The sequence below is a fragment of the Larus michahellis genome, chromosome 1, assembly GCF_964199755.1.
Source record: "Larus michahellis chromosome 1, bLarMic1.1, whole genome shotgun sequence".
Classification (NCBI taxonomy): domain Eukaryota; kingdom Metazoa; phylum Chordata; class Aves; order Charadriiformes; family Laridae; genus Larus; species Larus michahellis.
The window spans coordinates 124,158,278-124,177,992 of record NC_133896.1 but is presented as its reverse complement, the minus strand read 5'-3'; the positions used below and the strand labels follow the sequence as shown (position 1 = coordinate 124,177,992).

The following is a 19,715-nucleotide window of genomic DNA, read 5'->3' as shown; positions in this document are numbered from 1 at the left end:
CTCAGTGTAGTATCCAAATGAAAAGCAGCTACAAAAAAGTGTAGGAGGTACAGAAAGTTAGCCAGCCAAGTCAAAAATAAATGTGGGAAGTAAAACAATATATCTTTGGTCTCACTACTTCTTCACTACTACTACAACGCAGCTTCCAAAATCTGGACAATCATCGTTCTTTTTTCTGCAGGTAGGTTCCCCCCAAGAAAAAAAACACTGAACCTACAAAATCTGTAAGTGATTGTAAATAATTTCTGTGATTTCAGTGTCATTGTTTACATATGCTAAAACTTTGGAGAACTGTCAACACTGAGTTTCCAAGTCCAAGCTGAGCCATAGAGCCTGGACTCATCCCAGTGCTTAAGTATTTGCTTAAGCCTTTTCTTAACTTTCAAAGTGTAAACAATGTTTACAAAGTCAGTATGACAGCTCATGTTTAAAGGTAATGGGAAAATAGGAACTTTACTGTACTGAGATCTAAAAACACACATTCTGTCATGAAGACATAATTGTATTTGCCCAGACTAGATTCAAAGACGTAGGGGGACAGTAATGTTATGCCCTATTCTGGACCTGTTCAGGTTGTCTGAAAGACAGCAGTGTGCAGACCCACATCAACAAGGCAGGGTTCTGGTAAGGACACGGACCCGCCACCCGCCGTACCAGTCCCCACCGCTGGGCAGGTGCTTCCCTGCATGTTCAATTCGTTTTGCCTTGGCAGGGTTGACCCTTGCAGAGCGCTTTTGGCAGAACCAAGCAAAAGGCTTTGTAGCATTTTATTCATAGCAAAAACAATATGCAATTTGTGTCTCCCATTCCCTGTTCATTTAGTCCTGCCCTGTTTATGTAGTTGCAGTTGGTAAAAGATCAATTTAGCATTACAAACTCAGAAATCACATGGAAGTTTACTGGTGTGGCATGGCATAATTAGCACCATTTCCTCATGAGAAAATAGTATTTACCAAATTTACCTGTTTTATTGGGTATATTAAAGCATTTAATTAGCTAAATAGTATTTACCTAATTAACTTGGTCTAGTGGGAGGTGTCCCTGCCCATGGCAGGGGGGTTGGAACTAGATGATCTTTAAGGTCCCGTCTCACCCAAACCATTCTATGATTCTATGATTCTATAATTTCCTTATTTTGTTTTGTATCAATAAAGTGCTGTATACATGGAAATCTGTCAACAGACCTTCACACAATTTCCCCACAAGAGGCCGTTAATGAAGCTAGGTATTAGTGAAGTGCGAGGCAAGGTACTGTAACATTTTGCAAACTCGTTAAGAGACAGGGAATTAAAAGCCCCACGAGCACAGGCAGAGTATGAATTTACAATACTCCCTAGAAGCTTAGAAAAAATAACTCCATGTAACCCCACTGACGTTGCTGTCACAGCCGCACTGGCGCCGATAAATAGGATCTTAATGCTGATAACCATCAGCTTATGATTTTTATGCAATAAATGTACCAACCAACAGCTTTGTACTCAAGGTGCGTCTGATAATCACTTGATGAAGTGTAGACACTCATCATCGGGGCAGCTTTATTTATTTATTTATTTAAGTTTTACCGGTCTAACGCTAACGAACCTTAAAAGAGCTGGGGAGACGGTCTAATTTGTCTGCCAATCCCTCCCAATTAGCTTGCGGCAAGGCTTTTGGTTGGAAGGCGAGGGGATCGCCTCCCTTCCCCTCCCTCCCCTCCCCGCGGCCGGCAGCCCCATCAGCGCTGCTGGGCTCGCAGTGACCCCCTGTGGCGACGCGGGCAATCGCCCGGCAAGCTGCGGGCAACCAGGCAGCTGCAAGGCAGGGCCCCCTCCCTGCCTCCCCAGGGGCACCGGGGGGTACAGCCAGGTTTTAAGTATTTGCTTTGCCCGTCAACTTCCGTAGGACTGTGTTTTCAGTCTGTCGTTTCTGTGCTTGCCGAATCAGAGAGGTGGCGTTTGCAGGATTTTCATAGAACCATAGAGTCGTTTTGACTGGAAGAGACCTTTCAGATCATCAAGTCCAACCGTACACCTAGCACTGCCAAGTTACTACTAAAGCATGTGCCTCAGCACTACATCTACATGTCCTGTGAATACCTCCAGGGATGGTGACTCAACCTCTCCCCTGGGCAGCCTGTTCCAATGTTTGATAACCCTTTCGGTGTAAACTTTTTTCCAAATATCCAGTCTAAACCTCCCCTGGTGCAACTTGAGGCCATTTTGTCTTGTTCTATCACTTTTCACTTGGGAGGAGAGACTGACCCCCACCTCTCTACAACCTCCTTTCAGGTAGTTGTAGAGAGCGATAAGGTCTCCCCTCAGCCTCCTTATCTCCAGGCTAAACAACCCCAGTTCCCTCAGACGCTCCTCATAAGACTTGCTCTCTAGACCCTTCATGAGCTTTGTTGCTGTTCTCTGGACCTGCTCCAGCACCTCAGTGTCTTTCCTGTAGTAAGAGGCCCAAAACTGAACACAGTATTCAAGGTGGGGCCTCACCAGTGCCAAGTACAGGTAGACGATCACTTCCCTAGTCCTGCTGGCCACACTAGTTCTGATACAAGCCAAGACTTTTGTTCTTTTCACCCAGTTTATTGTGGGAACAGAGTTCTCAACCTGCTGTGAGCTGTGGCCCTCGCTTTTCGCCCCTAAGGTCAGTCCCCTTCCCTGCATACTGCTCCCCTTTCCCCTGCTGGGCATACGGGAATGGGCAAAGTCACACAGCAGTGCAGCACCCACGCATACTGGGAGTGCTGGGCAGTGGGGCATGGAAACGGGCAGCACATCCCTCTCACCATCCCACAGCAGCCTGAAAGAATTCAGTTAAAAGGAAAAATTCTCCCACCTTATCCAGCTTACCTTATTTCTTTTTGGTACGTAGATTCTGAGGAAAGAGAAAGAAAAAAAAGAAAAGAAAAAAGTCTTTAAAATTCAGGAAAATAAAAAGTGACCTACTAGAGAGCTCCTCTTAGAGGGTGCACTGTGTTCCAGCTACCACACGGGCATCTCTCCCCCCGTTTACAAAATTGTGTGACTTAGAACACTTACACAGAAAATTAGCCACACAGCACTGAAGGTATGCTTCAACAAAGAAAACAAAGAACCTCAGCATAGGAACTAAACGCCATTGAAAGTTAACATACTCCTGAAAAACACAACACCCTTGTAGTTAATGTGAATGGTTGACACTGACTACTTTGGAACCAATTTATAAGAGAAACAGCAAGGTGAAAGTAAGGAGCATCTTAACCAGGTCATGCTTAAGACCAGGATGTGTCTGCTCACACTTCAGCTTACAGGTCTTTACACAGCACCAGAGCTGACACAACTAGGAGATTTACATCTAATTGAAGATACTTTTTAACATATAGACCAATTCTGAAGGTCCACTTACCTTTTTTCTTTAGACAACAGCAGCGTACGACAACCGCAATAATAACAATCAGAAGAATAATACCAACAAGTGAAAGCACAGCTGCAAGTACAATAACCCACGTGTTTCCGCTGTCTTCACTGTAATCATTTTCTGTTAAATTAAATGGAGAAACATTGCATTATCAGAGCCTCAAAACATCCTTTTCAGAATACTTACCTTTTCTGTGAGAAGCTATTAACAGCTTGTTGATTATTTAACAAAGAGTCTGTGTTTTCCAAATGTATTTATGGATGGTGCCCAAGAATTTAAAATGTTTCCAAATGCAAATTCTTTATTGCAATTGTACCTTCTCCCACAGTTTTCTTCTGAAAAACACAGGGTTGCAATCCTCCAACCTAAACTTTATTTTGTAGCTATGCTGGGCCTCCCAAGGTCCTTTGGAGACATTTGGGGTTGGGGAGAGGGGTTAAGATTTGATTCAGATGTCTATTCTGCAGATATTAAGCGTCTTGCCTAGCTGCTCTTGTCAGCGGAGAGAAAATAGCTATTTTGGGTTACAGTTCATTTGGCCAAATATGTATGTTTTTCTTTGCATAAGATGAACAGTTCTGAAGAAGTGTCCATTTTTCCCCACAGACCACAGCAAAAGTCTTAGGTGACTAGTACAGATGGAGACCTCTGGCCAGTAGATATGATTTTCTGATGAATCTCATCTTGAGATTTCTCTCACTGATTTCAGAAGGTGTTTGAATTTGATAGGGCATCTGTTATCTGCTTAAAGAGCAGCGAAGAGCAAAACCTGTAAAGAGTAGCACTGTCTGGGAATATGCAGCTAGTAAACCATCTTCATGACTGACTTTCTCACATTAACTTATTCCTTTGTCTTTGCTGCAATCTACAGGATTAAATGAGGTGATTTAAAGATAATTCAGTCTCTTGCTGAAATCGGTTGCTACGACCAAACAGTTTTCCTACAGAGCTCCCATGTGCACAGAATTTTAAAAATATCTCAGAATTCTTATGTAGCTGGATGCTCAAGAAAGATGTTAGTTCTGATTGCCACATTATCCTGCCCTTTGGTTTTCATCAAGTATTTCAGAAGCACCTCTAATTTGGCTACCCTTTGAAAAACAGCCCCAAAATAATTTTGGCAGTTGTTTAGAAACAAGCTTCCAATCCAAATATCAGGTGTGAAACACATCCAAACTTGACAAAACCCATTCTGTCACACTGGGTTTGTGATTGTCATTTGCTCATTAGAGGTCCCAGCTAATACCTGCATGTCCACATTTAGCTGACAGCCTCCGGAAAAGGTACCGCAGCAATACAGGTGACAGGTAGCTGTGCAGTCTCAGGGCTATTCCCCTGATGTGTGAACCAGAGTACCTATGGCGGGGAATAAAGTAAATCCTTCTTGTCTACAACTTTGCCTGGGCATCTATTTGGGGTTTGGAGGTTTCAGACTCCAAAGATACAGGACCAGGGCCTCCTACAAAGCCTGCACCTCTGTTGGGAGTCTGCATTCTGCAAAGCTCAAGTCCTTATGATCAAGAAATTTGTTCCAGTCTTCTCTAATCCTAATGCTTAATCAGCATGTTTTGAATTTCTTCTGCCTATTAAAGAAAACAAGCACTCAGTAACCTGCAAACTAATAGTTAATTCTGTAAGCTGGAATCAGTTGTGATTATAATTAATTATAAGTTGTTCATAACATTTTTATCTAGAAGTACTTCAACAAATATCTATATTTTATTATATTTTGTTCCATAGAGCATGCCACAGGGATTTCAAGATGCCTAAAATATGAAATACAGCTATTTAGCTGTAAGGGAAAGCTTAACCTTGATGTGAAGGGAGGAGCTAAACGCACCTGCACTGGTCCATACCTCCAGGCTGGCTGCCACACCAAGGTATTTCGCTCCATGTCAGGTTCAGGTTACATGCCAAAAGAGGATCTACTGAGTTGAAGTGAGAAGGACAGGATACAACACAGACACTCCCGGTACTTCAACATCGTAGTTTCTCCCCAGTTTTGGAGGATCCAGAAAGAAACTGCAGCTGGGACCAGCAGGTATGAATGCAGGAGCTGCCAACTCCACATGCAAGTATGGGTGCAAGAGAGGGCCCTGAGGCATGAGGCCATTAAACGCCTTTTAGCCTCATTAGTAAATCCACACCAAGTTACATGAAGTGCTTAGCATGGACAAAGCTACTTCCTCATTCCATAGGGCCCATCCTCTGCTGCTATCCAGACCTGTGGCTCCTCCCAAAGCTGCCCAAAAATTTACTTGGGCTAAGTATCTGCAGAAAAGATTATTTTCCCTGGCACGTGCTGGTGACCAAGGAGAAATGAGAGACCAGAAAAAGCTGTACATCACTTCTTGGATACATTGGAACCTTCTGGCTAACTTAAAAAGCAAAGGAGGATCAGGCTTATGGCCAATTCCCTATCTTCATCTTCTGCAGGTGAAAAGCCACGTGAAGTCAACACTGACGCCAAAGAGACCTTGGGCCCAGCTAAGGGACTCTGCCATGGACTCCATTTCACAATAACAGCTCTGTGAATGCATCTGCTGGGACAACTCCATAGGAGTTCCCACATTTGGGACTCCGCCAAATACCACTGAGAGTGAGGTAACTCTGGAGGAGGAATAACTGACATAAAAATGCATCACCTTGTATGGAAAGGTCTAAGATTAAGACTAACCTAGAGATGCAGGAAAGTAGGACACTCATTGACCAGGAGATGGCTGGCTGAAGAGGCCTCAGATTTTTGGTTGCAGTTCTTGTGAATAGACAGGTATTGCTCATGAGGAACACGGAGGAATTTGATTCCTCAAGCTTTTCAGTGAAGACTGAAATTGATATTACAGTAGTTTTGGGAAGGACTCCTTAGATGTAGTCATATTCCTTCCTGACAACAGCTAGCTAAGGCTGAGTCTGTACGTGAAAAGTCAGACAAGCTCTGAGTTTTCCAGTGTCATATATACATTACATATCTTCCTCTGTCATAAATGCCATGTCTTTATTTCATTCTAATAATTTAAAGACCTCATATTCTCATATCCTGAAAAATTTTGAGTGTCTGCCGCTCCACAATGATTTTTCCAAAGAGAAATGAATGATGGTCCTATACAATAACTAATTATACACTAATGGTGCTTCATGACATCTGTTTTTCTCTTCTTCTGATTTACAATGAGTAGCTATGGAAACTGAGGGTGGATACCTCAGTACTTCACAAATGAGTAGGCAGTGTAATTTCTTAATTTCCTCAGGATAGTTCCGTTTTGCTTAGTCAGTAATTAGGATCAATGTGACTACAAAAAAGTCCTATTAAGAATGGTGAAATGACCTTTTTCAACTGCATTACAAAGCAAGTACTTCTGAAAAAGGCTTTCTAATAATGACTCATACTTAAAATTAAAGGCACAATTACTCAACCTCCTCAGTTGTTTTATGTCGAAACTTCTATACCAAACTCCTCATCAATCCACTATAAGAATGTCTTTGTATGTGCTGTGTTCACCCATTACAGGAGAAGAATCAGTTGATCAAGAGAAGCTGTCAGCAAGTTTGTAGAAGTTCACGATGCTCACCACATCATAAAAAGAAACATAGATTCAAGGCCCTACTCTGTGCAAAAGGCAGCCAGGGAAGCACTACAAAAACCTCCATATAATTTATGCATTTCCCATACCACAGAATAAGGCTAATAAAAGGGATGTCACTGTAGGGTGAACTGTGTCACCATGGGAGGCAATGTACCTATACCCAGTAACCTCATCTCCCTGCCATGCAATTAGGGCTTCAAGTTCAGTTTGTCTTGAGACTCCTCTACCTGGCAGTTGAGACACTTGGCTAGTCCCAACAGATGGACGGTTTGGTATTGTCTCTCCCATCTGCATTAAACACTGCTGACCCACAGGGAGATAATTCCTCTTACTTGCTCTTATTGGATTATGGTTTGGAAAAGAAAAACATTTTTCATAGGCTTCTGTTGGATTGTGAGGCCGGTCTGTAGTGATAGTCCCACTTGCTTTGTTCCATGCTGGCAGCACAGACCAGATAAAAGCACCCTTTTCCTGATGAACCTCTTAGTATTGTGAATGTGTTAAATTACAGAATTTTATTTTCATAGGATATTAGTGAGGCCAAAGATCAGCAGCATTGCAGAAAATGCTGACAACCTTAGTGAAAATATTTAGGGTTATCAAAGGTCTTGCTAACTGCTCTTGAGAGATTTGTCCAACATCCATGCTTGAATTAATGCAACCTTGAATTTCCTTAAATAAAAGGCAATAAAAAGTAACCAAATGCACTGTCCAAAGAATTCCATGTATGCTGCTGCAGGTCATTTTTTACCTTTCCTTTAAGATGTGAAAGAGACCATGGCAGGAAGAGGAAAGCAGGCCCAGCGGCTCTTTTATCTGAGTAAACTGTGGGTTAAGGCCCATGAATATGCAGCTTCTCTTGATGACCTGATTCTTGTTCTGTAATGGCTGAACACACCACCAAAATGTTTTTCTTATAGCAGATTGGTGTCAGGTATACGGTATAGAAGTTCCTACATATAAATGGTACCATCTGCAATTAGGTACCAGCCTCAGTGCAGCCCTATACAGTTACCACTGTACTATAACAGCTCCATCATATCTGGTCACTGCTCATATGGAGAACTTTCTATTTGCACCTGAAGTGCTAGTACAGAATCTATTCTGGGTTGTGCGTGGAAACTGGGAGTAAAATCCAGGGTTGTTTTTTTCAAGACAATGTAAAAACTGGCATTGAATATTAAGGAGAACAATTTCACCTGAGGGTTTGGCTTTGAGTAAATGGGGTTTAACAAATTATGTTATCTTGGCAGGCATGGCCTAATCAAGAATATTTAAGATCTAAATTCATTAGATGTTTACTTGGCCAAGGAGCAAAGGCCAGTTTTCTTAGCAGTTCTCCACAGTAGGAGTCAGTGGCAGATGTACTGCTTCATTTGTCCTGCTCAGTCTTAAGTTCCACTTTGAGGTTCATTAGACTTGTACCAGTCCTCTCACATATGCGAATTTAACCCTACCCATGTATCAGGCTGTGACTACTTGGGTCTTAATTCTATCACCTTTGCACATCTCATAGCATTTCATTTGAAAACAAAAGACTTTTCAAAATAAAACAAACCAAAACAAAAAGCACAGTTCTGAGTATAGGCAGTACAGTACAGGCACTACAGTATAGGCAAAGTACAACAAACATTTACTTACCGAAAGTAGAGTTGACAAAAATACAAGTTACAGTTGCATTCTGGGGGTTAGGGAGTGCTTCTATGTCAGCTAAACAGGTCAAAATCTCAGTGTCCGTCAGAGTCAAAGTTAGGATGCTCAGGGCATCATGGAGGCCATTAGATCCTTGACTTTGCTGAGTAACATACCTCGACTTATCAATGAAAGAGTCATTTGTCATCCAGGTAATGTCTGGAGCTGGAGCCCATCCCAAGGCTTCACAAACAATTTCAACTGTTTCATTCTCTTTTACTGTTAAGGTGCTATTTTTGATGGATAAAGATCCATTAACTGTAGGAGGGAAAAGATGTTTTGTTCCTTTAGAATATTTGGCTCCATTGCTTTCCTGCTGATAGTTTTAAATTTTATCTTGTTACCCAGAAATAGCTATACCTTGAGATATTAAGTCAAAACCAATCATTATTGACAGAGATATACCATATGCATGATATAAACATGCAGATATTGCAACTTCACAGACACATTGTCCAGTATCTCTAAAGCATTAGTCTCAGCTTTCAGTCCCTTTCCAATAAAAAGCAGGAAATCACACTTTTTAGCTACCCTGATATATTTCCAGCTGAAGAACAACATCATGAAATAACAGTGTTTTCTCTCTAAGCTTTAAGTACGCTTGGGTTTTATCAGGAAAGGTTTACGGGTAGATGATGAGACGTTCTCATTGCATGAAGCACCTCTTTGACAAATGGCTAGTGTCTGGTGGTTAGATCTCGCTTTACTGGCTGTAGTCTGTCACTACCGAAGCTTCAGAGAGGAAGAAGAGGTCTCATCTACCCCTGCTTGATATGCAGGAACTTTTTGTTCCTTGGTATCTTGCAGCAGCAATCATATGAAGAGTATCACCTTGTGTCTCAAGGGCTTTCCTTCTAAACACCATTAAATCAAACTCAAATAAGCTGGGTACAGACTGATTCTTGAGTCAAAAAGCTGGAGGGAGATCTGCCCTAAAGACAGCAGAAGATCCATGTGCACACGTTTGCTTAGGGGTAATCCATACTGTTTCTAATCCAAAGATAATTTTTGACTGACTGCTGGTGGACATGATATAGCCTTCAGGCACTTTAATGCAATCCAGTAAAGAACAGGAAAAAACAAGGGCAATTATAACCTTTGTCAATGACACTCTGAATGTGACTCTGAAACCTGCTTTGACAGTAAAATTAAGACAAGGAGGACAGGAGGCAGAGGATGGTAAATGAGAGCATATACTCCTTCACAGGGATAATTTGAGCAATTCATCAGAGGATTCCTTTAAGTGTAGTATAATAAAATAGCTTTCTACTGGTGGCTATACACACCTTGAACAGAAAGAAACGCAAAGCTGCTGATAGCTTGCTGGACGCTGCACTCAATTTTTCCAGAGTCACTCAGCTGGGTGTTGTGGATGATCAGCTCCGAGGTAAACCCGTTGCTACTTGTATAATTTTGAGAGGTGAAGCGGTCTAACGTTTCAAAAGCTCCTTGAGAACTGCTGACAGTGAGGACAGGATTTCCATTGGACAGCCAAATGAGAATTACCCATCCTTCTGACACAGTGCAGTTAAACCGAGCTTCTGAACCAGCAAGGACTGTCACATTAGTAGGGCCACTTATAACAGAGTAACAAAAGGCAAGACCTGGAAGGAAGAAAAAAACACAGTCTGTAAATACATATGCACCACCACCACCAAAGGCCTTTGACTTAATTATTGCTGTCAACAATTTAAGGCTAAAACACCACGCGTTCTGGTTGAAGTAGCATTATTCACTAGGAGCACTGGGGTGCTAAGCACCCAGATATTTATCAGCAAAGGCTGTTGATTCAGCTGAGCTGGCACTTCACCTCTGACAGTTGTCAGTACCTGATACTTTCAGGAAAAGATTCTTGTCTCATTTTCTATAATGCCTGTCAGTTAAAGATATGTATGGCGAATTGAAATTGCAACCGAGCAATGTTAATCTCACAGCAGTAAACAATGCTGCAATGTTATAATGGATCCCCAAGCCAATCGTTACAAACCCAAGAAGTACAGGTTTATACAGATTAAAAGATTTTAACCACTTCACAGATGGAGCTGTACAATCTACTCTTTCAGCTCCAGCTTAGAGTAAAAGGTTTTCTTTACAGATGCATTTGATTTTTGATCTCTCCTCCTCCCACTCCAAAATGAGCAAACTTTCTCTCTTCAGCAATTAACTAAAAAGCTGACTTATCATTTTGCTGAAAGAAAAAAGTTCCACTTTTAAATAGGAAAATACACGAGTTCTCTAGACTTTAAATAAATAAAGGACTATGTAACCGGTCCCTTTTCCATGTCTCAGATTGCCACTGATTTTTTGCAGCCCCAGCATACATCCTTCCATGCGCTTCCCCTATTCATCTGTCTCTTCCCTTATTTCTCACGCATACTTCACAAACATCCTTCCCCACCTTCTCAGGCTTTCTCTTAGCCAGAGCTCCTGTAATTCACAAGTTTTTCTTCTTAAAAGGTAGTATGAATTCTGGCTACTATTTGTCAGAACTGAAGCTCATTTCTAATGAAGGCATTCTGTTTTCCTTTCCTCCTCAAAAGACCCAGGGCCTCCCGTGGCCCTCAGAGGAATGAATGTGCAGCTGTTGCCCAAGCAGATGGTGGATCCCCTGCACGTGGGAAGGCAGAAGCACTTGCTTCTACCAAGCAGAAAATGAAGGAAGGATGAAGGCAGAGACCTTTTTTTCAAAGCAGCAGCTGTGACTTCAGTCACTGAAATAGCTAGGGGAAATGGGTACAATTTTGAAGGTGGGAAAATCTTAAAGTATTTCTCAGAGACAGAGCATCAGATACCCTTGTCTTCATGAGAAACAAATTTTCAAACGGTAAGAACAACCCAGATTATTTGGTTGATGTTTTAGGAAACAGGACTTGAGATAGCAGTGTTTTGTGAAATTAGGAACCTGCTTCTCTGGGTCTTCGCTCTTTGTGAATCCCTTTGGATTTTGGCTCAGTTCCCCAGGAACACTCCCCCAGGATGCTGTGCCCATGTGCAGTCGAGCAAAGGCAGAGGTACCGTCGATGCCTTTCAAGGCAGAGTAGCTGACCAAATGGCTATAGAGTAATTCAGGCTGGAAGTGACCTCAGGAGGTCTCCAATCCAGCCCCTCTGATAAAGCAGGATCAGTTCTGAGGTTGGACCTTGTTGGTCATGGCTTTATCCAGCCAGGGCTTGAAAACCTCCAAGGATGGAGACTGCACAGCTTCTCTGGGCAACACGCTCCACTGCTTGACTCTTCTCATGAGGAAAAAGCTTTTCCTTTTGTCCTCTGTGAACCTCTCTTGTTTCAACATATGCCTGTTGTCTCTTGTCCTCTTGCCATTCACCACTGTGAAGAGTCTGGATCCATGATCTTGACAACCTCCTTGCAGGTGCTGGCAGGCTGCCATTAGAGACCCTGATGCTGTCTCTTCTACAGGGTCAACAAGCCCTGTTCCATCAGCTACTCCTCACAGGGCACCTGCTCAAGCCCATTACCATCTTGGTGGCCCTCTACTGGACTTGCTCCAGTTTATCAATGTCTTTCCTCTATTGAGGAGCCCAAAATGGTACACTCACATAAAGCAGTCCCTTTATGAAGTCACTGCCACCCACAGACCTGCTGGTTGCAGGTGGAATGGAGGACGAGGGAGAGGACTGCCATTGCAGGCTCTACTGTCACTGAAGTTCATCTCAGGGGACTGTCCATGCTCTGTACACATTCCACCAGGCTCTTTCTTATGCCCAACGGCTGCTATTGTCTCTTCACCTGCCTCTAAGCTCAGGTCTGCTCCCTTTTTGCCTAGTGCTTACCTGCACCTTGCTGTGACAGAGTTGCTCTTTGATGGAGGCACCGAAAAGTTTTGGTGACAAAGGACCTCAGGAAATCTCTAGCCCAACTTTGTGCTCCAAGCAGAGCTAACTTCACACTTAGGTCATTTGCACAGGACCTTCTCAAGTCAAATTTTTAATATCTCCACAGATGGAGATTTCACAAGGGCTCTGCAGACCAAGCAGTCCTGCCAGTGAGATCTACCTCACCACTGAGTTTTTCATCACTTGCTGGGAAACTTTCATGCTAAGGAAGCACCAGGACTGCCAGTGCTACCCCTAACAATTCAGGCAGTAGTCTGCATAATTACAGCAATTAAATGGTACAGCCCATAGCAGTCTAATTAAAACCCTGTGTCTGCAAATTTGGCCTGAGCATAAGTGATCAATTATTTTCCAGGAGAAAGAAACTCTGAAATGGCCATTACTCCCTTGCTAAGGGTATTCAGGACAATGAAGTGATTTTTACAGGTTTCATTCGACCCAGTTTTTCTATGTTTTATGTAGTTTATTCATTAATGGATTAATTACAAATTACTGAAAAAATCATTTTTCATTCAGTCAATAGCTGATGTGAGTAGGGGAGAATATACTGTATTGTTTCACACAAAAGAGATGTTTTATAGTTGTATAAATGGAACCAGAGCCCAATCTCAGTTACGGCATTGCAACCAGACCCTCAGTGAACGTGCCCAGGGCATAGGGTCTGTAATCTCATTGCTCCAATGTCAACATCATTTTCTAATTCCCAGCTCACATTTAAACCTAGGCTGTGTATATCTAACCAGGTTTGTGCCAAGAATTGTTCTTTAATATAAATAGCTCCTCTCTTTCCTTCCACCCTGCTGCACGGATTTACAGACAAGAGCCTTTTCATTCTTTGTTTTGCAGGATTATACAAACCTAGGTCTCCCTGGTTCTTTGTATGATTGACTCTGAGTTCTCTCATGTTTACAAAAACGTTTACAAAAATTTTCCACCTTCCTGGGTTATGTTACCTCTGCCATGCACCTCATTCTCCAAAGTATATCTGCGTGTGAGCAATAAAACATTAAATGGAAGGCAAACTTCACTTCCACTGATGGTTAATAAAGCCAGATAAGATACAGGAAAGCATATTTCTATTCCACTTAAATGGCTCATTTTTTCCAGTAGCATATATTCAAAGTTCTCTTCAGACTTGTAAAGGTGAACTGAAATTCTTTAAAACATGAAACAGCTTGAGGACGAAATCCGTAATCAAATCTATGTGCATACCGAAATACCTTGCTTTATAAATAGTTAAGCCAACAAAATGCCTAAAAGTCATTTCGCCTCATTTCTCTTTGTCACTTTCTGAATGTTAGGGATTGGCCACAGGTCTGTGGATGGCATTATTTACAGACCTGTGGGTTTTCTAATGAACATGCACCGAAGTGCATTCTAGTGAGACCATTTGTCATATAATATGGCCCCCTTCCCTGATAGTCAACATCCAGTTGTCATGATTTCTATTCATAGCTTATATTACCAGGGTTGAGCTACTGTGCTAAGCTCAAATATGCCTTTGAATTAGCTGTTTTTTCTTGACTCATATTGTAGACACCCTTTGCAATTCTACTCCCTGTACCTCTATGGTGTCTATAACATGTTCATGTGCTGAATTTTTTTATTTTTACACTTCGTTTGAATTCTTCCGGACTTCTTGAAGTGGACACAAACAGCTACCATGATGATAGACACAGCCATGAACAAATTTCCTTAGAATTAACACCAAAATGCATTTAGTTGATCAGGAAACAGGAGGTGCAGTACTTATCCACATTGCTCCTCTTAATGCAAAGTGATCTCTGTGCATTTGTAACTTATTCCTATGCCTGTGCAAACACTTTACTGTCTTTAAGAGCCAAGGTTTTCCATGGCTCTGAATAAATGATTTGACTTTCAGTACACTGCTAGTTGTTAATTAATCATTTGCTATGAGATCATGTCTGTGAGTTCCATTATAGTCTTGAAATTTATCCCTAAACATAAATAATCTGTGATCGTCAACTTTAAAAATACATGGCTAATATTGGTTTTGTTTTCTTCAGACAATCAGGACAGTATAGTCAGGCAGATATGAGTTATTCCTTCATTTATCTAATATAATAATTTTTTATCAGTCTAGGTAATGGTAGAATCTACATCTTCTCCCACCAACCATATCTGCTGGAGCAATAGGCAGTCTTTCACTGACTTCTGTGAGATAGGGAGCAGGTCCATAAGCTCTGTATGGGGATCCTAGGGATAGCAAGAGGACTGAGGAGTGGGACATAGCTCAACCTTGCCTCCATTTAGATCTCAGTAAAGCCCCAGCACAACCGAAAAAGGAGCTTCATGAGCCTCTCCACCTGCTGCCAAAACATTTTCGGTGGTTTTAACTTTGCCTCTTTATCTTTTTGCTTTTATTTTTTATCCTACAATAGCACATGAAGTCCTGAACTAACAGTGTGTTCCATTGTTCAACCCATGTACAAACACTGATAAAGTAACTTGTGTAAGGTCAAAGAGGACATTCATGACACAAATGGGATCTAAACCCAGTTACCAGTGCTTTAAGCCAGTGCTCTAAGTCCTTTTGCTGGGCCTTGATTCTTGCGCTAAGGAGAAATTTAGTGCTAGTTTGATTTACATACTGCTTAAAAAATACCTTGCAGATGGTTGCTTTTAGACAAATTAAGGCCTCAGGCTAGATTGCCATTGCACTTTACAGGAATTACGTGTTCATCTCTTAACAGCTGTTTTAACATCTGCTTCCTCACACACAACCAATAAGATATCCCACCCAGGCAAATATCATCTTTGCAATAGGGAAACGCTGGGCTGTCTTCATGAAATTGCATTACCCCTTGACTTCTGAAGAACAAAGCTGAGTTAGGACACCTTCTTTAAGGCATATCACTATATGTTTATAAAGCAGTCACCAGTGGAAAAAGGTAGCTTAAACTGATAAGCATTTATGGTATTTCAGTCACTCAGTCCTTCCCAACAGCAAGCAGAGTGCACACCAACAACTTTATGAGCTGTTTATTCCCTCCTCTGTCACACAAATTCACTGTCACATCACTGGGGGTTTTGAAGAAACAAAAATGCATCTCATTCCCTGGATAACGCCTGCACTGAGGGAGCCTCATTTGCCAAAGGACCGCCCTGGCCCTTCATCAACAATGGTTTTCTTCCCCATTTGAACTAACTCTGGAGAACCACTTCTTCATGCTGAAGGTTTCAGCAACAAGGACATTGAGACGTAGTTACATTCTTTTCCCTCCCTCCTCTCCTCTAATGAATCTGTCTTTCCTCTTTTATAAGTGACCTATTTGGATGCAGTGCAGTGAAGGATAGGATGGACTTATCCTTTTTCCATAATGATTCCTTTTTTTTCAGACTCATTATCGCATTTCAAAATAATCTCCCCCTCTATACCCGTATCATCCTTCCATAAAGCCTGCCTTTCATCCTTTTTTTGCATCTAGTCTGTCTTCCTCCCTTCCTTCTCTGCTATTTCTGTTTGAATTTCTACATTTTTTTCTTTCCAGTCTATTATAAATTCCTTTTTCTTTTCACTTTCTTTAGTCTCTTGCTCATCCCACCTTGTCTTCTGCCTTCATTGCCTCCTCCCTGGCCAGCAGCAGCTCTGCAACAAATTGCTTTGGATTTGGTAAGATTTTTCTTCATCACGTCTCAAGTTTATTTCAAAAACCAACAGGCCTGCAGCTGAGCTTTTTGAAAACCAAAATAGGTTAGAGCTTGTCAAAGCCTGCAGAGAAGGACTAGCTTGTTTGCTTATGTTAACAAGACTCTCTAAATTCTTATAAGAATGTTTCTGTTAAGTAATACCAGTCTACTGCTACTCAGCAACGCATATATCCACCCACCTGCACAAAAACCTCTCCACAGCCCCCAAGTGTGTCTTCCCATCTCTTCTCTTACTTACTGTTTGACAGCTGTCCCTGGCAGCCTCTCCTGGCTCTGCTGCTGGACTACTCCTCCTCTCCTCCTGCACTCTCTCTTGTGTCCAGCGGTGAGGGTCGCCAGGCTGGGAGCATCACAGCACCACAGTATCCCGGCAGCAGGGTGGGACCCTGCACTGCCTGTCGGCTATCGCTGCCAAAGGGCACTCCATGCCTGCCCAGGGGGATGTTCAAACCGGCTGTGCCATGCAGACATCTCAGCAGCCTAGCCACACTGCCCCAGTCCTTGCGACTCCTGACATCCCGAGAGCAGCAATACTTCTTTCAAGAGCAACACTTGTCTCTCTGCATACACTTCTTTCTCTCTGCTTTGGGGTGTGCTCCTGCGACTGCACCGCAGGGTGTGGGCAATGCCTGCTACCCCAGTATGGCTTGCAGGTGGGGCGGTGAAACACCCATTGCAGGCATGCTTGACTAAAAGCATAAGCGAAGGGCAATAGAAATGCTCTAAAACACGTAGAACTCTGCTCTGGAGGCTTAGGAAGACAGTGCAAGAAACAGAGCAAAAAAAAAAAGAGATTGAGGGTTCCTTCTTATAACTTTTCTGTGTCCAAAAATAAGAGATCTAGGAACTTCCTGAGCCAACGATTGCATCTGCACCTATGGATCTACCCTCCATGATATTTGTTTCTAGCATTTTTCAGCCTATTTATAATTTGGTATCCCCCATACCTAGTGACCATGAGGTTTACTGTTTAATTAGATACTGTGAGGAAAAGTACATTCTTTGGTTTGCCTTAAATCTTCTTTCTGATAGTCTTACTAGCTGCCGCTAGTTCTTTTTGTTATGAGAAATTGTGAATAACCATTTTACCATTCACCTCCATACAATTAATCATTTTAATAATTTTTTCACTATTTCTTTTTCACAAAGAGAAAAATATCTCAGTCTAATGAAGGCTTCCTCATACCTTTGATCACCTTTATCACACTTTATACCTTTCTCAGACCTAATATGTCTTTTCTTAAAATGGAAGGGCTGATAAAACATCCAATATTCAAGATACAAGCTTTCTGCAGATTTATATAATGCCAGGTTTCGTTGTATTTCCCTTGCTGAAGACACTAAGTGGTGAAATTTTCTCTCTTTTTCAGCAATTTATTCTCTTTCCAAGATAACTCTTTTCCCCCACTAGACATCAGTTAAGTGATGCTTTGCATTGAATGTTTTCTGCTCCTTTACTACTTACTCACTTGGCATCGTGACATTTTCTGGCAAATCTTCCTAGTCTCTTTTTGGATTCGGCTGCCCTAAGTAATTCTGCACCACCTGCAAAGTCTGCCACCTCACAGTTCACTCCTCTTCACCAGGTTGTTTAAGAGCTTGTTGAATACCACACATCCCTGTGCAACTCCACTGGAACACCATTCTGCTCAGAAAACTCAGTGTTTATTCCTGCATTGTGTTTCCTTTCACCAGTTATTAAACCATGACAATACCTGCCCTCTCATCCCACTGCAGTTCCCTCTTTTCAGAGCCTGTTAAAACCCCAGCTAGACTATAATAAAAAAAATCAGCCCTGTCTCTGTTACCCAACTAATCACTTTATATGCACATTTTCTTTAAAACTCTGCCACCAAGATACCTTTTATCTGAATTCACTTTGAATCTCAGGCATGTGAAATGTAAATTGGAGGTAAACTAGCAAAATGATAATTCGCACATATTTCTGGAAGCAAAATCAGCTGCCGATATTGAGTCGTCTACAGATGCCCCCTCAAAAACAGTCCCAAACAGACAGGAAGAAGATGAGCACAATGAGAGGGAGGAATAAGGGGGACATCCCTGCTCACTGGAAGGGAGACAGGGCAGCCTCCCCATCTCCTCCCCACCACATCCACTGCTCACTCCTGCATACTGAAGCCCACTCTAAGCCATCAGATCATTCAGGCTTGAAATGCAAACTTAACCATTTCTAACAGTTTAAATAATCCCCCTCTGTGACAGACTGTTCAATCTGATAACACCAGTAACTGCCATTTACGGGGCTTTAAAATTAGTTTGCAAATTTTGGCCACAGTGGCTCATTTCATGGATTATTAATGTGTCCTACCTGGTAGCGAGGCAGTTAAGATGAGAGGAAGTAAAACGAATTTCCAGAACCTCTCCATTGGAGCATTCTCTCCTGGTCCCTAAGGCAGAAAGCCACCAGCAGTCACTGCATACTTCAAGGTGAAGGACAGAACTTATCGAGAAACTCGGTAATGAGCTGCTGCTTTGCGTCCTGTGATAAAATGTGACTTCATGTGACCTGTATTACCAACAAGGGGAGAAGATTAAATGAGGGAGGGTTTGGAAGGAGAACAGTATCTTTTCTCAAAACAACTGCTTCAAAAGAAGTAGAGAAGCTTTCTTCCACAGAGAAACCTCCCTCTACGGACCTTGCATCTTTTGAACCCTTAGTCCCTCCTGGTTATTACAACACTACCACTTCAGGATTGACTGTGTCAGGGGAGCTCCATCTGCATCATTAAAGTTAATCATGAGCAGCTGGGAAAAATAACTCTCTAAGCTGCCTGCAATTGCATGTGTATTGTGGGTGAGCCATCCATGCCGCCGCCGGCATCCTGGCAGACTAATGAATCCTGTGCTCCATCACTTACTGTCATGCAGGGCAACTGCGCAGGGCGCCATCTGCTCCCCTGGGGTCAGAGAGGCCCAGACCTCCATTCAGAGGGGTTGTTTACCCCTCCTCGGGAAGCCGGTGCCTCCTGCGCCAGGCAGTCTTCGGGAGAGGAAGTGGGAATATAGCCCAATGTGTCAATATACCCAAAAAGTTTGTTTTGATGTTTTTCTATGTGCTTTACTCCAAAACTAACATTGCTATTCATATATTCTTCAGGGAGAGCCTGGTACCATCATTGCTATGGCAGTCCCATCAGGACCTTGCCACACAGGGGCCACCCCAGCCAGGAGGAACGGCTCCTGCCACCTTGTGCTCTCCATCCCACCTGCCTTCAGGCAAGGATGAGAAATACCAGATCTCCTCCCTGGTCCCCAGACTGAGCTCTCAGAAAGGCTGCTAGTGCAAAGAAGGTCCCCAGAATTATTTCTCGGAACCCAAGAGTGCCTTTTACACCCCAAAATAAAACACCACCAGCTCTCCACCATGGTCGGAGATAAGATACAAAGCTTGGGTGGGAGCCGTCACCTTACTTCTGCATTCTCTGCTTTTACAGGGTTTATGATTCACTTGTCTGATATTATTCTCCTCCCCCTCAAAATACGTGGGAGAGAGTTTGACTATGCTGCTTGG

General features: G+C 42.5%; 1 protein-coding gene across 1 annotated transcript in view; it reads right to left on the bottom strand.

Moving 5' to 3' along the window:
• The window catches only part of IGSF5 (immunoglobulin superfamily member 5), a 31,026-nt gene extending 13,367 nt beyond the window's left edge, over positions 1-17,659 (bottom strand). The window contains exons 1-5 of the mRNA XM_074572558.1: positions 17,653-17,659; positions 9,944-10,261; positions 8,607-8,915; positions 3,370-3,501; positions 2,835-2,859 (exon numbers count right to left, since the gene is read on the bottom strand). Of these exons, the coding sequence (XP_074428659.1) occupies positions 2,835-2,859; positions 3,370-3,501; positions 8,607-8,915; positions 9,944-10,261; positions 17,653-17,659 (791 nt within the window). The remainder of the gene's footprint in view (positions 1-2,834; positions 2,860-3,369; positions 3,502-8,606; positions 8,916-9,943; positions 10,262-17,652) is intronic.
• Between the last annotated feature and the right edge of the window lie 2,056 nt (positions 17,660-19,715).